General features: G+C 37.2%; 1 protein-coding gene across 3 annotated transcripts in view; it reads left to right on the top strand.

The window, feature by feature from the left end:
* Positions 1-22,613, top strand: part of Sestd1 (SEC14 and spectrin domain containing 1) — a 126,789-nt gene that overhangs the window by 35,837 nt on the left and 68,339 nt on the right. For all 3 annotated transcript variants that reach the window (XM_026392010.2, XM_026392012.2, XM_026392013.2), the window contains exons 2-4: positions 9,623-9,702; positions 12,411-12,519; positions 21,122-21,212. In XM_026392010.2, the coding sequence (XP_026247795.1) occupies positions 9,648-9,702; positions 12,411-12,519; positions 21,122-21,212 (255 nt within the window). In that variant the 5' untranslated portion in view covers positions 9,623-9,647. The remainder of the gene's footprint in view (positions 1-9,622; positions 9,703-12,410; positions 12,520-21,121; positions 21,213-22,613) is intronic.

Genomic DNA, 22,613 nt, shown 5'->3' with positions numbered 1-22,613 from the left:
ACCTCTGCTGACAAGGACACCTAGAGAGCACCATCTATGAGAAACCAACCTTTATCAGACACTGAATTGCCTGGTGCCTTGATCTTAGACTCTCCAGCACCAGAACTGTGAGAAATAAATTTCTGTTACTTATAAATCAACCAGTCTGAGGTATTTTGTTGTAGCAGCATGAGCAAACTAGGACACCCATTAAAGTGTATGTCACTAAAAGATAAAGGACTCTTTTTAAAAAACATAACCTTAATATCATCTAGAAAGTACAATGTTGAAAGAAATTTGTCTTTGCAGCTGAATTTCTTACATAGCAGTATGTTCTAATTATAGTGGAAGTCGGGGATAAATTGCTAAGCATATGCAATTCATTTTGCAGATTTTCTGGAGCATATTGCTTACATATTTTTAGTTTTTATTTTTTTAATACTTAAAATGCACATCGTTTCATCCAGATTTTTCTGATTTTCAAAATGGGCAATTCTGTTGTTTATTTAAAATTTTTATGACAGCTTTATTGAGGTAATATTTATATACCATAAATTCACCCATTTTAATTATATAATCAGTGAAATGATGAAAAGGTTAGAGTAGATGGTCTATGGTTCCAACTCCGTTATTTACAAATCTGTTAACTTCCATATGACTTTGGGCAAATTATTTCCCAGTGCCCCCATTTTCTCATCAGACAAAATGGCATAGTAATAAAATTATTTATAAATATTGGTAGAACTATGAGGATGGAATGATATTCTTGTAACAAAAAAGTATTAGAAGAATTGGGTGAGGTGTCTCACATGTATAATCCCAGCAACTCAAGAGTCTCAGACAGGAGGTTTGCAAATTCAAGGCCAGCCTAAATTTAGTGAGGCCCTAAGCAACTTAGGGGAGACCTGTCTCAAAAGAAAAAAATATATATATTGAAAAAAAGGCTGGGGATGTAGCCAGTAGTAAAGCACTCCTGGATTCAATCTCCAGTACCACTATTCCCCCACTCCCCCCCCCAAAAAAAGGATTAGGAGATGTTATTTATAATAAGGGTGGGACTGTTTTAGTCTTACTGGACTGAGAAGGCCTTAATGGGAATGTTTTGACTGTGGCCTCAGTGGAGAGTCAGTGGCAGTAAACTAGTAAATTAGTAAACCAGTAATTGGTGGAGAAGGGAAAATTTAGCTACTAATAATAGATGGCACTTATTGAGTGTTTACTGTCCTAGAATGTATCAGACACTGTATAAACACATTAGCTTACTTAGCCCTCAGTGTTATGAGCTAAGTTTAGTAATTATGCCCACAAAAGACATTAAAGGAATTGCCATAACCACTTAGCTAGTCAGTGGCTGGAGGTGAGTCACCCTGGCTCCCAAGTTGTGACCTTACCACTGCACAAACTGCCTTTCAGAGAGAACAGCTCCTGGGAACCAAATCCCCCGCAGAGAGGCCTTCCGTGGGGAAGGTAGCCAGTAGTGCCAACAGTTTTTTGGAGGGACAAAGGAAGTGATCATTTTATAAATACTTCATTTTCCACATGTGTCTTACTTGTTCCAGGTAAACAAATAATGGCATTTCAGTTATTGAAGAAGTTAAAGTGTTGACAGTATATTCAATAATGTTTGGGTAGGTTTACCACAAAAAATACATTACAATATGTACATTGACTTTTAAAATGAGATTTTTTTTGTCTGACAGAAAGGAATTCAGGTATCTTACTGGCTTCTTTCTGCCTAGGTAATACTATAATATCTTCCATTTGGGGGGGGCAGTATTTTTAGTTACAACTTTTTTTAGACTATTTTTATTTCTTTTTCCAACGTGGTATTTGGTACACACCAAATATTTACCTTATACAAACAAAAAATGTAGTGCCAAAATTTCAATTCATGTCATAGGTATATTATTTTAACAAAAGCACTCTTTTTGTTTATTTCTGGTATACAATGTATAAGCAATTGGACACCAAAATTTGTGTGCTAGTTATTTGGAATTAGACACCTTGTAGTACATCTGCAACTCTGCTGAAATGCACCTTAATTATCTGAGATATTGGATTTAGTCTGGTTTCAGCTCAGTAGAAGGCAGGTATGGCTTTGCTGAGGAGAGAGGAGAACAGTTCTCTCCAGAAGGAAGATCAATAGAGAAGAGTTTGTTGATGTCCCAGATGAATTCTGAATTGACAAGGACAGGAGATACCTATTGCAGAAGAAGAGGGGTTAGGACATAGAAATGAAATGATGGGATTTATAATTATTGGGACTGGACCTGCTTTGTTCTCTGGTATTGGAGGGAGACCCATCCACTCAGGTGGACTCTGTAGAAACATGCATGCCCTGCATAGAAAGTGGTCCAGGCTTCTGAAACTCAGAGCAAGGCTCAGATGCAGAAGCCATCCAGATGGAGAGCTCTTTTGAGAGCTCTGGCAGCAGGTAAGGAAATTTAGCCATAGGGTTCTCCATAGCTGAGTATGCCAAGGGTATCTTTACCCACATGGTACTCCACCAGCGTGATTTGCCATTCTATAACAATATTCCTTTTTCTGTTGCTGCTCCAATTTTGTTAAATAAGCAGCCAAACTCGGGAGGATTTTTCAGTAAGTTAACATAGACAAGAAGAGCCAAAGATTAAAAAAAAAATCATTTAAGGAATTTCTGACTCTGGACATTCAAAAATGGAGGATTGCAGCTACTCAGGGTTTAGTAATTGCTAGGCTCCCTCAGGTCGACTTCCCTCTGCTTCTGGATTCTTAGGTTCAGTGGCCATGGCTTTGGAGAAGAGACACGCGGAGGATGGTGGTTTGGGGGTGGTTTGCTTATTTGTAATTTTGGAAAAGGGTTTCTAAGTGGTGGAATGTCACTAGAAAAAGACTTTTTTAATTTTTGAAGTTTAAGTATAATATAGAACTTTTAATGTACTACTGGACTCCTAAATGTAGATTTCTTGTCTCAAGGTAGAATTTTTTTATTTTCCCAGAAAACTATAAAAATCTGCCCCCTTTCCTTTCTCCCTGTTTTCTTCCTTTGTCCTCCATCACAGGATAAACTAGGTCTGGATCCGTGAGGTAAAAATGCTATTATAGGTGATAACTTTAGCTTTGAAAGTTAGGAAAGGTGTTATACTTTTGGGTAGATATGTATTGTGAAAGTTAGCCATTTTATCATTTCCATTTAAATTCTGTCCACAGGATTACTGTTCATTCATTTAGGTTTGTCAGTATTGTTATAAAATCAGATAAATCATCATACCCTGGCACCTGCAATAACAGAAAAGTTACATAAATTTTCCATTGTTATACTGCTTTACTGATACATTATCCTAAAGTGGAGTGATGCTTATTTGTTTCTGCATAACTTTATGTATGGTTCTGTTGAATGATGAACCCTTAAGATAGTACTGTGTGTACTTGTGGATGTGTTTGTTTTGATCTCTAAGATTGCCTTTTCTCTGTAACAACAGTTGAGGTATTTTCTAATCTAAGTTTAAGGATAGCTGTACTTTCATATTTCTCCTGGCAATACAGGGCTAGGGAGGCTGCATTCTGCTTTTGCTTGTTGCCATTAGGTGTCTCCATGATACAGACTTATTAGAGATGATTTAGTTAGCCTTCGGCAATCCTAATGGGTTTTCACTGGTGGTTAAGAAATGCTCTTCGAAGAATCTAACTGAATTTTGTAGACAAACTGGTTGATTTATACTTCATGGGAGAGGAGTTCCAGTGCACCGATTCATATCATGAATTACAGTCTCTTTTAAAGTATAATTTGCTCAGTCTTGATTAAAAGCCTTGTAATTGTCTTTTCCTGCTGCTCAGCACATCCTCTGCTGCCCTCTAATGGCTGCCCATCAGTAGCACCATTGATGTCCATCTGTCCACCATCCACAGTCTGCCTCTCTCCATCATTCAGCAAGTTCTTTGACTGCTGGGCCTGGGGGAGGCTATTCTGTAGATAGATAGCTTCAGGGAGTGACTTTCAGGAAAACCAGGCACAAGGTGTTGGCATTCAGGTAGTTATGATAATGATAAGATCCCTAGAATAAATGTTTTGCCTTATTGTTCTTCACGTGCTTGCTCATTTAATCTATCCATTAATTCATCAGATGTTTTTGAATGCCAGGTATGTTTAGTACCTAGCCTTGCCTCAGTCTGTTAGGTTCTTAATACAGATTTGTTGAATGAGTGAATAAATGTAAAGGTAAATAAGACTTTGCTCTTGGAGAGACTTGGTTGTCCTTATTTTCCTTTTTTAATGAAGATATTGGGAAAGATGATTATACTAGGAAATTGTTGCAAATGTTAGTGGAAACCTAATCTCCCTTTATTTATAGTTCTCAGAATATGTCATCTAGCTTTATAAGGGCTCTGGTTTTGGTAGGATTTATTTTGCATCTAGGAATGATACTGAAATTAATTAATTAAATTAATTAAGGTATTAAGAAAGAACCAAATTAAGGTGTTTCTATATTTTTATTAAATAAACATGCAGCCATGGCTGCATTTTCCTTTATATTCCCAGTCTCCAGGACACTTCCTGCTACAATACACTCTTTGCCTTTTTTGTATTTAATAAATTGTGATTTCAGCTTGTTTTAAATGACCATATATGAAATATGCAAAATGCAGTGTATTTCTTATATGTTCTTTCATTCTTTTTTGGTACTGGGGATAAAATTCAGGAATTCTTAACTACAGAGGTGTATCCCCAACCCTTTTTATTTTGAGACAGGGTCTCACTAAGTTGCCTGGATTGGCCTTAAGCTTGCAATCCTCCTGCATCAGCCCCCTGAGTAGCCAGAATCATAGGCATGTACCACATCTTGTGTTTTCTTTGTTAAGCAATGTTGTGATTTCCTTCATTCTTCCATTGCTTAGTCTGCTTTTCTTGGCAAATTTTTTTTTTAAAAGCTGCTCTTTCCTAGCCACTTTTCTTTATTTTATACCAGAAAAATGCCTCTTACTGGCTTTCTTCCAGTTTGAGAGCATGATCCACTCAGATATAGTTAGGGTGAATAAGGCTTTTCTTGTGAAAAAATAATAATCTGTATCTTTCCCATAGGAGAAGAACATGAACTGGTTATTTAGCATGGTATTGTAGAGATGGTGGTACCTGGTTGTATTTTGCAGGATTTTCCCTTTATTTTTGTGTTGTGTTAATTTTAGCTATTTTACAAGTTATTAACATAACCAGAGAAAAGCAAATTCTTTTTTTAATGATTGTGATGAAGACTTGAAAATTTAAAACAAATAACTTGAAAAACCAAATTTAATTTGAATGAATAGTATAGTAGTCATTATTTTTCATTACCATCTCTTTAGTGACAACATTGAAAGAGATTGATAGAAAGAAGACTCTAGAAAGGAGGAGGATACAAAGAGTAGCTGTATCTGTCTCTTTCTCTTGAGTGCTTCACATTTTTTCCATTTATTCTTTTGATTTTGATCAATACATCTCCAAACCTTTATTTCTCATTACTTCTTCATCACTTTCAATATGTTCTAAAAGAAACAATAAAGCTTTTGTATTAATAACAGTAGCAGAGTATTTTACCATGTTGAGGTGGTTCTTTAAAGGAGATTTCACAATTATCTGTCTCTTAGGAGACAGTGATGGAAAAATGGGGTAGCTTGAGGATGTCAGTTTCTAAAGTGAATCCGGACTGAGAGGCTGAAGTCATCTCTCTTTTCCAATATGAGTATAGGAAGAATTCAATGCTGGGAATTAAACTTTGGCATTTCTTGGCATATAATCAATAACCTGACTTGCAAACTCTTAATATCAAGATTTTTACTCCAAGATCACCTGCAACTATTGTTTCTTATACCTTGTGGGGTATTAGGGATTCCCAGTGTTTTAATCTCTTGGGTGCTATTTAATCGGGTTTTATGGTGGCAAGGGTTAAAACCTCCATGTATTGATGTATCTTTTCATTGAAAATGAATGGCATTAGATTTTCCAAAAGAAGCATGAAGTGAGCTGAGACATGGTGTTCTAAGCGCCAGATTGTAATTTTGCTTTCTATTCCAGATTTCTCCATTGACTTGAAGAGTAAAAAGGAGAAACCTACTCTAGCTAACTTATGCAGAAAAAGATTTGCTGCAAGGGTGTTGTACAATTTATAGACCTGATGAGAAGGATAGAGAAATAGGCTCAAAAAATAGCAGGGATTTAAAGGTGGTTGAGAATTTGTGCTCATAGCCAGATAGACACATCCAGTTAGGAAGCCAGTTTGCTGCTGGCTATGTACGGTACTTCCCTAGGCTTAAATTCACTGTGGGAATTTAAGCTGCCTCTTGACAGCTGGATTGGCAGTTTTCTTGTTTCTAGCTTTCAGGGAGTCCATGAGGTCAAAACTGTTTTTCATGATAATTTTTAGGTTATTATTTGTCTTTTTTACTGTGTTGACTTTTACACTGATGGTATAAAAGCACTGGTGAGCAAAAGTGTTGGTACCTTAGCATGAGTGGAGGCAGTGACATGGCTGTGTGTGTGTGTGTGTGTGTGTGTGTGTGTATATATATATATATATATATATATATATATGTAACTGTTTTTACTGACAAATTTCTGACAGCAAATATATGGGGTTTTGACTCATATCAGCCAATTTTCCAACTATCTGGGTACCCACTGGGTGTCTTATAATTCAGTTCAGTTCTGGCACTAAGCACCAGTGCTGTTGTAAAGGCTTAATCTCATAAGATTGCCCTCACTTCAGATGCTAGTCCCATATATCGGGTTCCCAGGTTGCCACACTTCTGTCTGACTTGGCTGTAAATCAGGGGTTTTCACGACACCCTTTCTCTCTAGGTTTGCTAATTCACTAAAGTGCTCATAGATCTTAGGAAAACTGTGTATTTACCAGTGTAAAGGATTCCATATGTGAACAGCCAAATAGTAGAGATCTGTTGGGCAAGGTATTGGAGGAAGGCATAGAGCTCCTCTGCCCGCTCCTGTGTGCTACCCTCCATCACCTCCCTGTGTGCGCCCACCTGGAAGCTCTCTGAACCCCTGGCTTAGGCGTTTTTATGGAGATTTCATCATGTAGGTATGGTTGATTAAATCACTGACGATTGACTCAGTCTCCAGCTCCTCTCTCCTTGGGGTTAGTAGGTTTGAAAGTTCTAAGCTTTCAATCAAAGTTTGTATTTTACCAACCAGCCTCATCCTAAGGTTGTAGAGGACCCAGCCTGTCACTTTATTAGTACGAACTCAAGTGTGAGAGGAAGGGCTCATTAGAAATGACAAAAGTTTCATAACCCACTTGAATCAAATGTATAGAAGATGATATGTTATGAGCTTTGTAATGTTTTGAACAACCAATAAAAAAAAATCTTTAAAGTGCAAAAAACAAAAAAAGAAATGACAAAAGTCACTTATCACTCAGGAAATTCCAAGGGTTTTAGGGGTCCTGTGCTAGGAGCCAGGGATATTTTTTATTATGCCACATATGCTCTAGGTATATTTATTCTGCACATAGTCTAGAGCCTCATCTTGCTTAATTGGCCAGATGTCAGTGGATATTTTCAGAGCTGTTTTATTGGGAAGCTGACAGTGTGATATGAAAGCTATTTTACTGGAACCAGATTGCCTGGGTGTGAATCCCAACATTCTCATTTATTAACCGTGTGAAATTGGGGGCAACATTTAACTTGTCTGAGCCCCTGTTGACTCTTTTGTGAAATGGCAATAATAATAATATTTACCGCAGAAATATTGTGAACATTAAATAAGTTAATACAAAGTAATCATTTAGATCAGTGCATAGTCTATAGTACACATTTGGAAAATGTTAAGTATCACAATCATTATTATCATTAGCAGACTTCAGATCAGGTCCCCAACAGGCTGGTCACAGGGGAAGGGAACCAAGAGATGAATTCAAACTTTCTGGATTATTGTATAGCTCAATAACTCATTGAGTTATAACACTGATCCAGAAATATGAAGTGCTTACTGGGTTTGGATGAAGATGTGAATTGTGAGCTTTTCTTCCTATTTTCTACTGCTTGTCTATTAACTGGGCCAATGTGGAACAGAAATGAATGAACAAAAATTGCAAACAAATATTTAAGGAAGAAAACTTTAAAAGAACATATCATTTAGTTTGACACCTTGTTCTCTGTGTAGACAAGTGCAAATAGTGTTTTTTTATTATTAAATATACAAAAGTTGTAGAATAATATACTGGCTTAATTAGTTTTAATTGGCCAGTATCTGACCGTTGTTTAGATGAGATCCTTTTTTGTTTATCTTTTACTATGCAGGATTGAAAAAAACCAAAACAAACCTATACTTTTTTTTTTTTTTGTAGGGCAGGGCTGGGACTTGAGCATTTAGCTCCATCTGGTAGGTAGCACAGTGCCTGGAATGGGATGGGGTTCCTAGCAGGTGTTTGCTGAATAAATAACATTCTTTTATATAAAGAGTCATTTTCCACTCCACTGGAAAATTGTTTTCAAGAGAGTATACTTTTACTAAATGCAATAAAATTTCATGGAGCACTCCAAGGAACTGCCCTGTGTTGTGATGGCTGGTGGGAGTGAGATGCCGTGGGAGGGAGGGATGGAAAATGTGCTGCAGAGAGCTCTCAGGCATGAGGCTACGTGGAGAAGGACAATGTAATTGAGCCTCTGATTTTCTTGTTTTTCTCTTTTCTTTCTCTCTCTCTCTCTCTCTCTCTCTCTGTCTCTCTCTCTCTCTCTCTCTCTCTCTCTCTCTCTCTCTCTCTCTCTCTCTCTCTCTCTCTTTCTCTCTGATCCTGCTCTCCTCCAATTCTGTTTTAGGAGTGTGTGGGGCTGGCCAGACCTCTGAATGCCTGCCATGCCAAAGGTCCCATTTAAGGAGCACTCACTGGCCGCGGCCCTTGCTATGTGGGTACTCCTTTTTTGTCCTTACCATAACTTCTGCCTGTGACTAAGTAGACTCCAGAAAACCAGAGGTAGAACAGTCCATTGTGATTTGGCACAAAACAGTGATTTTGTTAGTTATTTTCCCCCCTCTGGAGAATTTTAAACTGGAAACCATAGAAATATGGAGGCAGTAGTGGGGACAAAAACTAAAGTAGTATATTAGGAAGTATCTTGAGATGGATGTGAAATTAAAATGCATTGTCTGTGTTATAGGGTAGACAAAATTCAAGAAATCAGAAATGCTATTTAATATAGGAAGAGAAGGAATCAGATATTTGAATTAAACTGTATAATTAATAAAGAATGCAATAGAAGATTGACTGCCTGCCTGATTGATTGATTCATTCATTCATTCAACACATTATTCAACAAATTATTCAACAAATAATTTACTGAGTTACCTCTGTGTACTGGGGACTATGTTAGCCCAGGCGTACTGCTCTGAAAAATCATTCAGTCAGTTCGTTATTCTCACCCAGCTGTGATTTTACCCACCGGAGGACATGTGGCCAAGTCTAGAGATATCTTGACTGTTACAGCTGGACAGTGTTCTTGGTATGTACTGGGTAGACACCTGGGGCACTGCTAACTGATCAATCTACAGTGCTTGGGAGCTTATCTGCTTCAAAATATTGGTCGTTCTCAGAAGTCCTGGGGTAATCCATCATAAATACATATTTCATAGAATGGTTGTTATTTTGTGGTTGACATTGACTTTTTGTGTTTTCAGAAGTGAGGACGTTTCCCGGAGTGAAATGGAGGCCTCAGTAATATTACCCATTCTGAAGAAAAAACTAGCCTTCCTTTCAGGTATGTTTTCTTAAAATTGGAAATGTTTGATATGTAAGTTTGCATAAACTTCCTTTCTTTGATAAGTTTGACAGAAGTCATTTTGTTTTTCTGTGAAAGATTTTAAAATGACTTCTGTCAAACTTATCTGCTTCAAATTATTGGTAGTTCTCAGAAGTCCTGGGATAAACCATCATAAATACATATTTCTTAATGAGAGTGAAGAGCTATGTGAGTGGACTGTCAGGGCTGGTTCCTGGAAGGGCAATTTTTATTCTCTTCTGTAATTTGATTAAAATGACCTCTACAAGGTAGATGCCAAATTTCTTACTTCTTAAATAAAAATCTAATAATTAATAATTGAATAGGTGGCATATAAATAATTGTTTCTGAAATCTAGAGTAGTTAGTCCTTGTGAAATCCTGTTCCTTGGCTTTTGTTTCCATGTGTGAGAATGTTGTATTACACTAGAGCCATTATAGAATTATCAGTTGCGCTGCTTTTTCTCTCTCTCTATTTTTGGTACTGTGGATTGAACTTGACCACTGAGCCACACATCCCCAGCCCTATTTTGTATTTTATTTAGAGACAAGGTCTCACTGAGTTGCTAAGCACTTCACTATTGCTAAGGCTGCCTTTGAACTTGAGGTCCTCCTGCCTCAGCTTCCTGAGCCGCTGGGATTACAGGCATGGGCCACCATGCATGGCTCTGCTTTCACTTTTAACTGTTTGGAATTGGGTTGTACTGGCTTAACTTTATTTTAGCTTATTAACACTAATCCGTATCAGCTAAAACAAGTAAAGGAGAAGCTGTGAGATATTTTGCTAGCCTGAGAGCAGCGGTGTGGTGTGTTGAGTGTTGATTTTCTGGAATTTGGATCATTGAGTAAATCATTCCTACTTCAGAACAGGTACTATGGCCAGGTACAATAATCCCAGCCTGGGGAGGCAGAGGCAAAGGGCTGCAGTAGAGAGACAAGAGACAGAATGCTCCTGGGTTCCGTCTCCAGTGACCCCCAACCTCCATCTCCCCAACTGCCACACAAATAGAATGGGCACTATGGACCCTATTTGGGGTCATTTGGATGATATTATCTACTTTTCCCTTCTTAATTCTCACTAGGTCCTGTTATAATATCTTGATAATACTAATGTCTTTTTTTTCAAAATATCTTATAAATTGGCATGTTTACCTAGTATGAATGATGAAAGATGAAATAAGAAATTGAAGTCTATTAGTATTATTGTCTCCTTATTTTTTTAAAGAAAGAGAGAGAGAGAGAGAGAGAGAGAGAGAGAGAGAGAGAGAGAGAGAGAACACAACATCTTTATTTTATTTTTATGTGGTGCTGAGGATCCAACCCAGCGCCCCGCGCATGCCAGGTGAGCGCTACCACTTGAGCCACATCCCCAGCCCTGAAATCTGTATTTTAAATAAAAACAAGCAATTGGTTCACTATTAATAATTCATACTGTCAACCTAATGAAGGACAGAAGACCACTTACTACTAGTAGCATGTCATGTCTCTGATGCAAACTTTTTTTTTTTTTTTTTTACTTTACACCTTTCAGTTCTTGGTGATAGATTTCTAAAGCTGATATAGAATTATACTCCTCAGGATTCGCTGGTTTTTAAGCTTTTAACTCTGTTATAATTGTCAGTGGGTGGGGAGACAGGTTCCAGTATGAAAGTCAAGCCTGTGGGGAACTTTCAGAAAAGCTGTGTGTGAATAAAAAGGTTTAAAAGTTACATTTTAATGCATAGGGCACACTAAAGGGATCTTGGACATGCAAGGAGTGTGTGTGCCTCATGCCTTGGCCCCCAGGCCTCAGGATCCCAGGTCCCAACCTCCTTCTCTGCTGGATGGGGCTTTCTCTTCATGGTCTTATCAACAACATAGGCCTCTATGACCTTGGTGAACCAACTCAGATCATTCTTTATCACAATGCTCTCTTGACTGAATTTATAAATTCAACTCCTTTTAAAAAAGTCTTAGCATTTTTGTGAAACTTTTCACATATATCACAGCTTTTATCATTTTCTAAATCCCTTTTTATAATGTTTTAATGTATTTTGTATAACATACCCTAGCAAATAAATGGTCATATTTCATCCAATTATTTCTTAGGACATAAAACTTTTCTTCCTAGGTGGAAATTTATTTTATTTTACTTGTAAATGCTTATTGTGCTAGGCACACAGTAGGTGTTGGATGATTGATTACATTAAGAAACAGACTAAATGGAAGAAAATTAAGATGATAACTACTATGTTTGGATGAAGAGTTCATGAGTGAATTTTTTCTCTTATTTTTTTTCTAAATTTCTATAATCTTGCTAGATTAGTATAAACACTTATAAACTACAAATAGTTATTAGACATTTTTAAAATTATATCTTAATCTTGTAATTGTTTTGATAACATTGGATTTAGATATGTATTATGTATTATTTATTAGATGCCTTAATACCTGTCATGTCTTAAATTTATTCTTTTTTGGTACTAGAGATTGAACTCAGGAGTGCTTTTTCTCTGAGCTCATCCCCAGCCCTTTTTATTTTTTGAGACACCATGTCACTAAGTTACTTAGGCCTCATTTAAGTTGCTGAGATTGGCCTCAAACTTGGAATCCTCCTACCTCAGCCTCTCAAGTCCCTGGGATTATAGGGGTGTGCCACTGCACCTGGCTTATTATATGTTACATTTATATCTTTTTTTTTCTTTATAGGAGGAAAGGACCGTCGAAGTGGCCTCATTCTGACAATTCCATTATGCCTTGAACAAACAAATATGGATGAGCTAAGTGTCACTTTGGACTACCTGCTCAGCATTCCAAGGTGATTGTAAAGGTGTCTTTTCTTATATCTCAATATGTTTTTATTCATTTACAATTGGTTCCTGCTATTGTTGAAGTATAATTTGCTATCTTACTTGCTTTAATTAGCAATGAAATTACATTTAAATAGTAGAATCAGTAAGTTATGACCACACAGCAATTAAATACTTACTTTATGCTTTTCATGCACTTACTATATACAGATTTCTAAAATGTGTTTAAACAATGAAGAGTCATTATGCACCTTGGAACATTAGCAGAATTGAAGAAGTTAATTTAGTGGATGTCATCTTTTATTTAGGTCACTGTTTTACTATATGGATATAAATGCAACTATAGGATTATAATATATTGAGTGAAGGCTACTAGGAATTTTCAAAATATTTTTGCTTTTAGAAAATAATGTTCAAAAAAGTTCATGTATGAATCCATAGGTCTTTGAACTTTTAAATGTCAATTCTTCAGTGAAGACAAAACTTACACCTTCCTATTTGCTTGAGTATACCCATCACTTCAACAGCAAAAACAAAAACAAACCTTCCCAACTTCCTCTCTGACAGTTGATATTTGGGGGACTAAAGTGTTGACCACATGATAGAATCATTTGGGGATTTTTTTAAAAAAAAATTGATGCCTCAGGTCCACTTCCAGAGATTCTGACCCAATTGCTATTGGAAGGTATGCTCAGTAAAATTTTTCTTTAATCCTTTAAGCTTCCCATATAATTCTAATATGCAGCTAGATTTGCAAGACTCAGCAGTAAAGCATGACAGTGAGCACAGGTTTGTGTGAGTAAAATCTAAAGGCAGAAAAAGAAACCAATCTATATATATGCCCTTAAGCTCTAGATGGTGAATTTAAAATGTTTTAGTCACAGTAGACAATTCTCTTTTTTCTTTTCCTGTATTTGCATTTTATTGACATAATAACTTATTTTATTTAAAACCACCTTTAAGAGTATAGGTTAAAACTATATTTGGAAAAAAATTTCAATAGTTTAGTGATTGTATTGCTGATTATTTTTTTCTGAATTGGAGAAGACTTAAAAATTTAATTTTTTTTTCACTTTCTGGAGAGGAAATTATCAGGCCCCAAAGTTGTGTGTTCATATTGAATAACCTTATAGTCCTTTGAACTGCTGATGTTTGATTTATATTGTTCACCATTAGGTAACAAATTTCTTTTTTAGGTAACTAAGATTTGCTGGAGTTACAGCTCACAGATTATGGTAAAAGTACTCATAGATGGGTTTGTAGAAGGTTAACTGTTTCAGGGAATTTGGAGAACGTCAGAACCACCTTCCTTATTTTATGGTTGAGGGGATTGAAACTTAGAGGTCAGGGTTACTTGTTCAGGATCACACAGCCAGTTAGTAGTAGAGCTGGGTCTAGAATCTATGATTCCTGACACTAATCCAAAACCTCTTTGTACTTCAGATGTTTATTATGCAGTATAAATGCCTCTTACATGAAGTCTGGTTTGGAAATTCAGATGAAAAGCAAAAACTATTTATAGTTTAGATTACTTTTGAAAAATGCCTGAGGAAGGATTAGAGACCTGCGTACTTGTTTGGACAAACTTGCTGGGTTTTCCTCCAGCATTGAGGCTGAGGTTCAGAAGACAACAGGTGACTTGTGATGATAGGTTGATAGGATATGGTGTTGGGGTGCTGCTCAGCCCATAATAGCCAGGAGGCACATGCTCAGGCACCTGCTCCCTCTTCCTCCAGGTGGTCATTCAGTTGTCATCAACCCATGAGATCAGAGTCCTCATGCCAAAAGCCCCACCTTTGAATATTGCTGCATTGGTAATCAAGCCTTAACCCTTGAGTCTTTTTTTTTTTTTTTTTGGTCTTTTTGGCTACCAGGAATTGAACTCAGGGGTACTCAACCACTGAGCCACACCCCCAGTTCTGTTTTGTACTTTATTTACAGACAGCGTTTCACTGAGTTGCTCAGCACCTCACTTTTGCTGAGGCTGGCTTTGAACTCATGATCCTCCTGTCTCAGCCTCCCAAGCCACTGGGATTACAAGTGAACCCTTGAGCCTTTGTGGAGGGGGGGTACTTCATATCCAAACCCTAACACTGAGCAATTCACGTTTGTTGGGATAACCAAACAAACACATAGAAGTTTGAGTTGAGTATTTGTTTGAGTTTGTCTTACCAAATGTTTTTAGAACTAAATTCAGAATAGGCCCCAGAATGGATGATGATTGGAGGCCAGATACAGAAAGATCGTCCCACAATTAAGGAAGTGTAATGGGTAGTATTTCCTCATTTAATTCTTATAACTCCCTGTGAGACAAACACTATCATCCTCATTCCCATGCCACATTCGAGGGAACTGAAGCCCAGAGGGACAAGCAGTTTAGGTGGCTCCACCACAAGCATGTGGCCCACTGGGCCAGTGATGGAGTCTGAACCCAGCAGTCCAGCTCCATGGCTGTGCTTCTCAACACCATGCTAGGATCCCACTGCATATCTGTGGCTAACTTCTGGTATGTTTTCATGTAAAACCTGGATCTGTGACAACTCTAATTGACATATGAAAATAACTCTGAATATAGCATTATGAAAGATATATTGAACATCTTTTTAATTCACTTTAACTTTTTATTTCAACAGTATAGTATATTCAGTAATATTTAAAATCATAGTGTCTTTTAGCTTAAAGGGCATTTCTTGACCTTCTAATTAGAGAATTGTGGAACATCAGGGTTAGAAAATGCTTAGTAATCATGTAGTCTAACCATGTAAATCCTCTCTATAGAAATGTTCCCAAGTTCTTGCCTAGGGTATTTTTGATAGAAATTCACCATCTGTTAAAGCTACCTATTTTTCTCAAGTTTTAATTTTTTAAAAATTCAAGTTTTGATTTTAAATCCTTTTTTAAAACTAATTATAGAAAAAATTGTTATAAAAGAAACATCAGATGAATCTCATGGCTACTTTTTCTATTTCTATGAGGAATGTCATTGGGATTTTGATTGGAATTCCATTAAATCTGAATAGTGCTTTTGGTAGTAAGGTCATTTGACAATATTAATTCTGCCTATACAAGAACAAGGGAGATCTTTCCATCTTCTAAGGTCTTCTTTAATTTCTTTCTTTAGCATTCTGTAATTGTCATTGTAGAGGTCTTTTACCTCTTTCATTAAGTTGATTCCCAAGTATTTTATTTTATTTTTTTGAGCCTATTGTAAGTGGGAATAATTTTCCTAGTTTATCTTTCAGAGGATTTGTCACTGATGTACAGAAATGCCTTTGATTTATGGGTATTGATGGTTCAGAGTAGAGGACATAGAGACAAACCCACAGAAATACAGTTATCTCATATTAGACAAAGGCGCCAAAAACCTATATTGGAGAAAAGATAGCCTCTTCAACAAATGGTGCTGGGAAAACTGGAAATCCATATGCAACAAAATGAAATTAAGCCCCTATCTCTCACCATGCACAAAACTCAACTCAAAGTGGATCAAGGACCTAGGAATTAAACAGAGCCCCTGTGCCTAATAGAAGAAAAAGTAGGCCCAAATCTTCATCATGTCCGATTAGGCCCCACCTTTCTTAACAAGAAACCCATAGTGCAAGAAGTAAAATCAAGAATCAATAAATGGGATGGATTCAAACTGAAAAGCTTCTTCTCAGCAAAAGAAACAATCAGTGAAGTGAATAGAGAGCCTACATAATGGGAGCAAATTTTTATCCCTCACACATCAGATAGAGCATTAATCTCTAGGATATATAAAGAGCTCCAAAATCTTAACACCAAAAAATTAAATAACCGAATTGATAAATGGCATGAGGAACTGAACAGACACTTCTCAGAAGATGATATACAATCAGTCAACAAATGTATGAAAAAAAGTTCAACATCTCTAGCAATTAGAGAAATGCAAATTAAAACTACTCTAAGAATCATCTCATGCCAGTCAGAATGGTAGCTATTAAGAATACAAATGACATTAAATGTTGTCGAGGATGTGGGGAGAAAGGCACACTCATACATTGCTGGTGGAACTGCAAATTGATGCAGCCGATCAGGAAAGTAGTATGGTGATTCCTTGGAAAACTTGGAATGGAACCACCGTTTGACCCAGCTATCCCACTCCTCGGTTTATTCCCAAAGGACTTAAAAACAGCATTCTATAGTGACATAGCCACATCAATGCTTATAGCAGCACAATTCACAATAGCTAAACTGTGGAACCAACCTAGATGCCCTTCAATGGATGAATGGATAAAGAAACTGTGGTATATATACACAATGAAATATTACTCAGCATTAAAAGAGAATAAAATCATGGCATTTACAGGTAAATGGATGGAGTTAGAGAATATCATGCTCAGTGAAGTAAGCTAATCCCCAAAATACAAATGCCCAATATTTTCTCTTATATGAGGATACTAATACATAGTGGGGATGGGGTGGGGGCATGGGAGGAATGGAAGAACTTTAGATAGGGCAAAGGGGAGGGAGTGGAAAGGAGGGGGTAAAGGGGTAAGAAAGACAGTAGAATGAGATGGATATCATTACCCTAGGTACATTTATGAAGACATAAATGGTGTGTATAACCAGAGACATGAAAAATTGTGCTCTATATGTGTTCTATGAATGAATTACATTCTGCTGTTGTATATCACAAATTAGAATAAATAAATTAAAAAAGAAACATCAGAATAAAGAGGTTTAATGATGTGCAGAAAATCAGAGACATTAAGGACATAAATCTTGTCACTCAGTAAATACATGAGAGCCTACCGGGAGCTTTTCCTCGTTCTAGGTGCTGAGGTAGTGGGTGAATAAAGCAGACCCCATAGTCAGCACATCCTGTAGGTCAGACAGACATCATACACACAGGCACAGAACACTGACTCTCCTGAGTTATGAAAGCAAAACATAATCGGGAGACTGATGGAGTACAGGGGGTATGTCGTGATAGTTTACAAAGATAACATTTTACTAGAGCTGATTGAAGTGAGGGGCTCTACATATATCTGATGAAAGACCATTTAAGACTGAGGGAGAAGGCTGGGGGTGGTGGCACACACCTGTAATTCCAGTGACTCAGGAGACTGAGGCAGGAGGATCCCAAGTTTGAGGGCAGCCTCAGCAATTTGTTGAGGACTTCAGCAACTTAGCAAGACCCTGTCTCAAAAAATAAAAAAAGAACTTTACCACTAGGGGTGTAGCCCAGTGGTAAAGTGCTCCTGGGTTTAATCCCTAGCACCAAAAACACAACAAAACAGAGGGAGCAGTGTATGCAAAGGCTCTGAGGAAGGAGGAAGTCTAGTATGTTGTGGAAACAGCTCGGAGGCGAATGTGGCTGGAGTAGTGTGAGAGAGAAGCAGAATGCTGGCCTGTGGTCAGAAGGAAAGGCTGGAGTCGGTCATGGAGGATCATGTGGGCCACAGTCAGAGCTTCAGCTCTGAATGAGAAGGAAGTGGTCGGACTCAGAAGTTGTGTAACACACATCATCTGAAAAAATTCAAAGGCTCTCTAAAGTTAAAGCACCATGTTAGAAGCTGCTCAAGTATTACTAAGACATTATTCTTTTCTCTGGAAGCATGTTACCTAATGAAGATGAGTTGAAAGCAAGTAATTATAATAAAAGCATAAGTGAAGTTAGTGCTGTTATGTGGGCAGAAGCGGAATTCTGTGAATGTAGGAGAAGGTGCTCTCGTTTGTAGCTGAAGAAATTAGTGGAGTGCAGTAGGACACTGAGCCCAGGGAGTCTCTCAACCATCCCTTTCTTCGTCAGAAGTGAGTGAGCTTATTAAGGAGCCTCACTTCTTTTACAGAGCTGTTTTAAACTTGGCCGTGTCACCTTTGAGAGGCTCCACTGGAGTAGGAATGAGGAGGCAGGGTCCTAGGTGTTTTTTCTTTACTACTGTAAAAGTTATAAACACGCTAGTAGTAATGTAGTAATTTATTAAGGTTCTGCAACATGCCTTTTTTAAAGGCATAACATGCTTCTAAATTAAATATGTTGTTAAATGTTTAAACCATCACTCCCCTTGAAGGAATGAAGTCGGCAACAAACAATTTCCTTTCAAAAATTTGAAAGACGACTTCATCTTGCAATTTTGAAATAATATCTTTGGATTTTGTGTATTTTCATTATCTGTTAACTTAGTAAAATGTGAGAAAATTATGATTAAAGGTATTTATAGTATGTTAAAAGATAAATTCATGTGTTTTATTCAAGATCACTACAGATGGTATTTGCAAGCTTCATTACTTAGTCTTAATGTACAGATTAATTTGTAGTTTGCTTTCAAGCTTAAAATGTTTTGTAAAACATTTAAAAAAATGGTTGTATAACTTGCTTCTCAGAGATGTAGAGGCTGATGACAAGAAACTATCAAATTCTGGGACTGGCACATTTTTGGTGGAAAGGCCCTGTGCTGGCCAGCTCTGTGGTAGTGCGTTGGGGGAGGCCCTGAGTTGTTGCTACCTCTCCAGAGACAACTCAGCAGCCAGCCGCCTGTCTAGGATGATCATTCTGGGGCTTGTATCTCAGCCCAGGCATGGTGGTCTTTCTAGATACCTAGTTGTTGGGGAACGCCAGGAATTTCCTCCTTGCCTGAGCCCGAACATAGTAATTTAGTGTGGGGTTCACTTCCTTCCTCAAGTCATTATATGCTGTTGCTAATCCACTAATCAGTGTGTTGTGTCACTTTTTTTGTCTCCAAGAACACCTGGTAGATCCTTTATTTTGTAATGCCAGTTCGAAAATTGAGTACTTAAATTTTCTTTAAGTTGAGATTTAATTCATATATGAAAATCACCCTTTTCATAAAATATACAATTCAGTGGATTTTAGTATAATAATCACAGGATTGTGCAACCATCACACTAATTCCAGCTTATTTTCCTCTGTCCAGAGAATTTTTTACACATTTGCAATCACTCTCCACTTTGGCTTCTATCAGTCACTAATCTACCTTCTATCTCTGTGGATTTGTCTATTATACACATTTCATTTAAGTGGAATCTCACAACATGTGGCCTTTTTCATCTGGCTTCTTTTACTTGGCATGTTTTCAAGGTATTTCTATGCTGTAAATAGATTGTCATATCAGTCCTTCTTTCTTATGAATGAATACAATTTTATTGTATTCCTCCCATTTATCAGTTAGTAGACATTTGGATTGTTTATCAGTTAGTAGACATTTGGATTGTTTTGACTATCATAAATTATGCTACTCTGAGCATTTATGTGCAAATTTTTATGTGAAGGCTTCATTTTGCCTCCTTGAGCACTCCTTTCTACTTTGGAAGCTCGGCTTTTCTCTCTACCTACAGAAGAGCCTATTCTCCCTCCCAGTTTTTAGCAGCATTTTTGAGGTCTTACTGTTTCTCAGTACAGCTGGACTTGTTTCTCCAAGGACCCTCTTGGGACTCACGTAAATGCTTAGAGGGAACGGGGAGGACCAGTGAACTCTCTCAGACTGTTGGATTTAAATTCTAGGAAAAGGTCTGCTGTTTACCTTTTCTACAGTATAGGGGATTGAGAGAACTTTTGGTGGGGACAGCTTTCACTCTCCAGTTCTTCTCTGCTAAGCAAGGTTGCAGGTTCTTTCTCCGTATTGGAGTAAGGGCATTTGATGCTTGCATAAAGTTGATAAGTAAAGTAGTAGTAGTAGTGGTTATGTAATTTTGTCTTTTGGATGGAGTTTTTCCATACAGAAGTTGTGCTATATGAGGGTAGACTACATATTTGAATAACTGGATATAATATATAGCAGTAACATGCCAGGAGCGGTGGCATGTCTATGATTCCAGCAACTTGGGAGGTTGAGGCAGAGAAGGATTGTATGTTTGAGGCCAGCCTTAGCAAATTAGTGAGGCTCTAAGCAACCCAGTGAAACCCTGTCTCAAAATAAAAAGGGCTGGGAATGTGTCTCAGTGGTAGAATGCCCTGAGTTCAATCCCTGGTACAAAAAAAGGAAGAGAGAGAGAGAGGAGGCACATGTTCAACCTATTTATCCACACTTAAGTATTTTATTTGTCAGGTAGCTGAATGAGAAAGTGAGAGCAGAGATGGACCAGATTTGGTGTATTCAAGCTTTGAATTATTTTGTATAGCAAATTCTATTTCATCATATTAAATTTCCCCAAAAGAATACCAACAAGCCAGGTTCCAAGGTTTAATGACATTCTTATTTTCTTCCTGTTTTAAACTATTACTTTGCAAATCTTGCATTTCGTTAGGAAGGAGAGACAAGAAGTACATAAGCACTTGACAATCAGTAGTTGCCTACTTTGCCAGGATCCCATTGTACAAATGAAAAAATTGAGAGCTAGTGAGACTGCTTGAATGTTGCTTTGATTTCATCACTTTTTAAGACATTAACTTTCCAGGATTTTAGAGTAATTTTCTTTCAACATTAACTTGTAAATTAACTTTCCTGGAATTAAAAAAAAAATGCTTCTGAAAATTGTGAAGAATTTTATTTATTGATAATGAAGGCCAAATCAAGTAAGGTAAATTCAATCCCCTATATTATTAAATTTTTTACCTTCTTTATTTAGAATTATGAAGAATAAAATCCAGAGCTCATTTTAATATGTTATAATTTTGTTTCATTTCAGTGAAAAATGTAAGGCTAGAGGATTTACTGTGATAGTGGATGGAAGAAAATCACAGTGGAATGTGGTGAAAACAGTCGTCTTAATGCTACAGGTGAGTCATTTTTTTGTTTGTTTACCAGAAAGATCTTTTTATTTTATACACAACAAATCATGATGAAAATGACAAATTTATTCCATTTTTTGGACCATGCTCAGACTTCTTGGCAGTGACCAAACTCTGAAAATGTCTATGTCACTATTGGATTGTTGGAATTCAATTTTTATATGTTTGAATTTATGAGTAAAGTAAATCTCAGCCCCATAGTACACATTTGTAAATACGTGAAGATAATATGTCACGTTCAAGTCATTTAAACAAGGCAGTCATGGCTCTCGGGTGTGCAGGTGAGCACCATGAGATTCCCAGGGAGCTGGCAGGTAGGCTGCTGATCTCATCATGCCCCTGTGCTCCCGGCTTGTGCCACAGTTGGAAGCCTGCCTGGGTAAGTTCAGCCTGAAGAGGTCTCTCAGTGACTCTGGTATGTATTTCCACTCTGGCCCCCCTTTTTCTCCAAAGCCTTCAGGATTCATGATGATCTTAGTAGTCACTCATAGCCCAGAAGACATTTACTTAACAGCTGTGTCCTCAGGGACCTCAACAGGTCAAAATTGACATTCAATAACACTTTAAGTTATGAATTGCTTGAGAATTGACTGTAGTCTTGTGTTTGATATTAACTGTGTTCCTCACAGAATATTTCAGCTAACTCTGGCATGTAGTAGGTATCTTACTATAGTAGATTGAAAATATGGTAATATGAAATGGAAAAATAAAACATCTGAGCGATGGAAGAAGGTAAATTGTTCTCAGGGACCTGGCCTTCCTTAAAAGGGCTCTGGAGATGGTAAACTTTGAGTTAAATAACAGATATTACCTAATTTAAATGAGAGCAAATGGAAAATGATTTCTGGAAGGGATTGTGACTTAGTGATAACTCAAAAATGAAGCAAATTCAATGAAGGGAGTTGATAACCAGGCCAGTTTGGGGAAAATATAATTTGCCAGTAACCTGGGAGAGTGAACATTGAGTTAGGTGAATACCAGTGATATTGAAAGAAAAATCAAGAATTCTAAGTGAATTGGAGAAATAATTGGTAGTTGCTTTAAGGTTTTGTGAAAGAAATCTAATTTAAAAGTTTAAGTGATAACCAAGTAGAAAGAGTCTCAATGTTTTATCATGTATTTAGGATAATTGGGAAAAGGTATTTGAGGGGTGGGAACAAAGTGATATTTTTAGTTTTTAGTTAACAGTTTCGATGCTTAATTTGGTTCAGGTGCTGTGTTACGCTTCTGTATAAATTATCTCATTTAATTTTAGCTTCACAATGTTGCAGAGCAGGTTCTTTATCTTCAAAGGTCAATTTTGATCCAAGAATTGGAAATAACTTAAAACTAGAAATTGGTGCAGCCTGAGCACCAGCCCTTGGCTTTATGCTTGCCAAGGATTATTTA

Source organism: Urocitellus parryii, chromosome 1 (assembly GCF_045843805.1).
Source record: "Urocitellus parryii isolate mUroPar1 chromosome 1, mUroPar1.hap1, whole genome shotgun sequence".
In the NCBI taxonomy this organism is placed as follows: Eukaryota; Metazoa; Chordata; class Mammalia; order Rodentia; family Sciuridae; genus Urocitellus; species Urocitellus parryii.
Note: the sequence above shows the minus strand (reverse complement) of the source record. Positions and strands in the feature narration are given on the sequence as shown.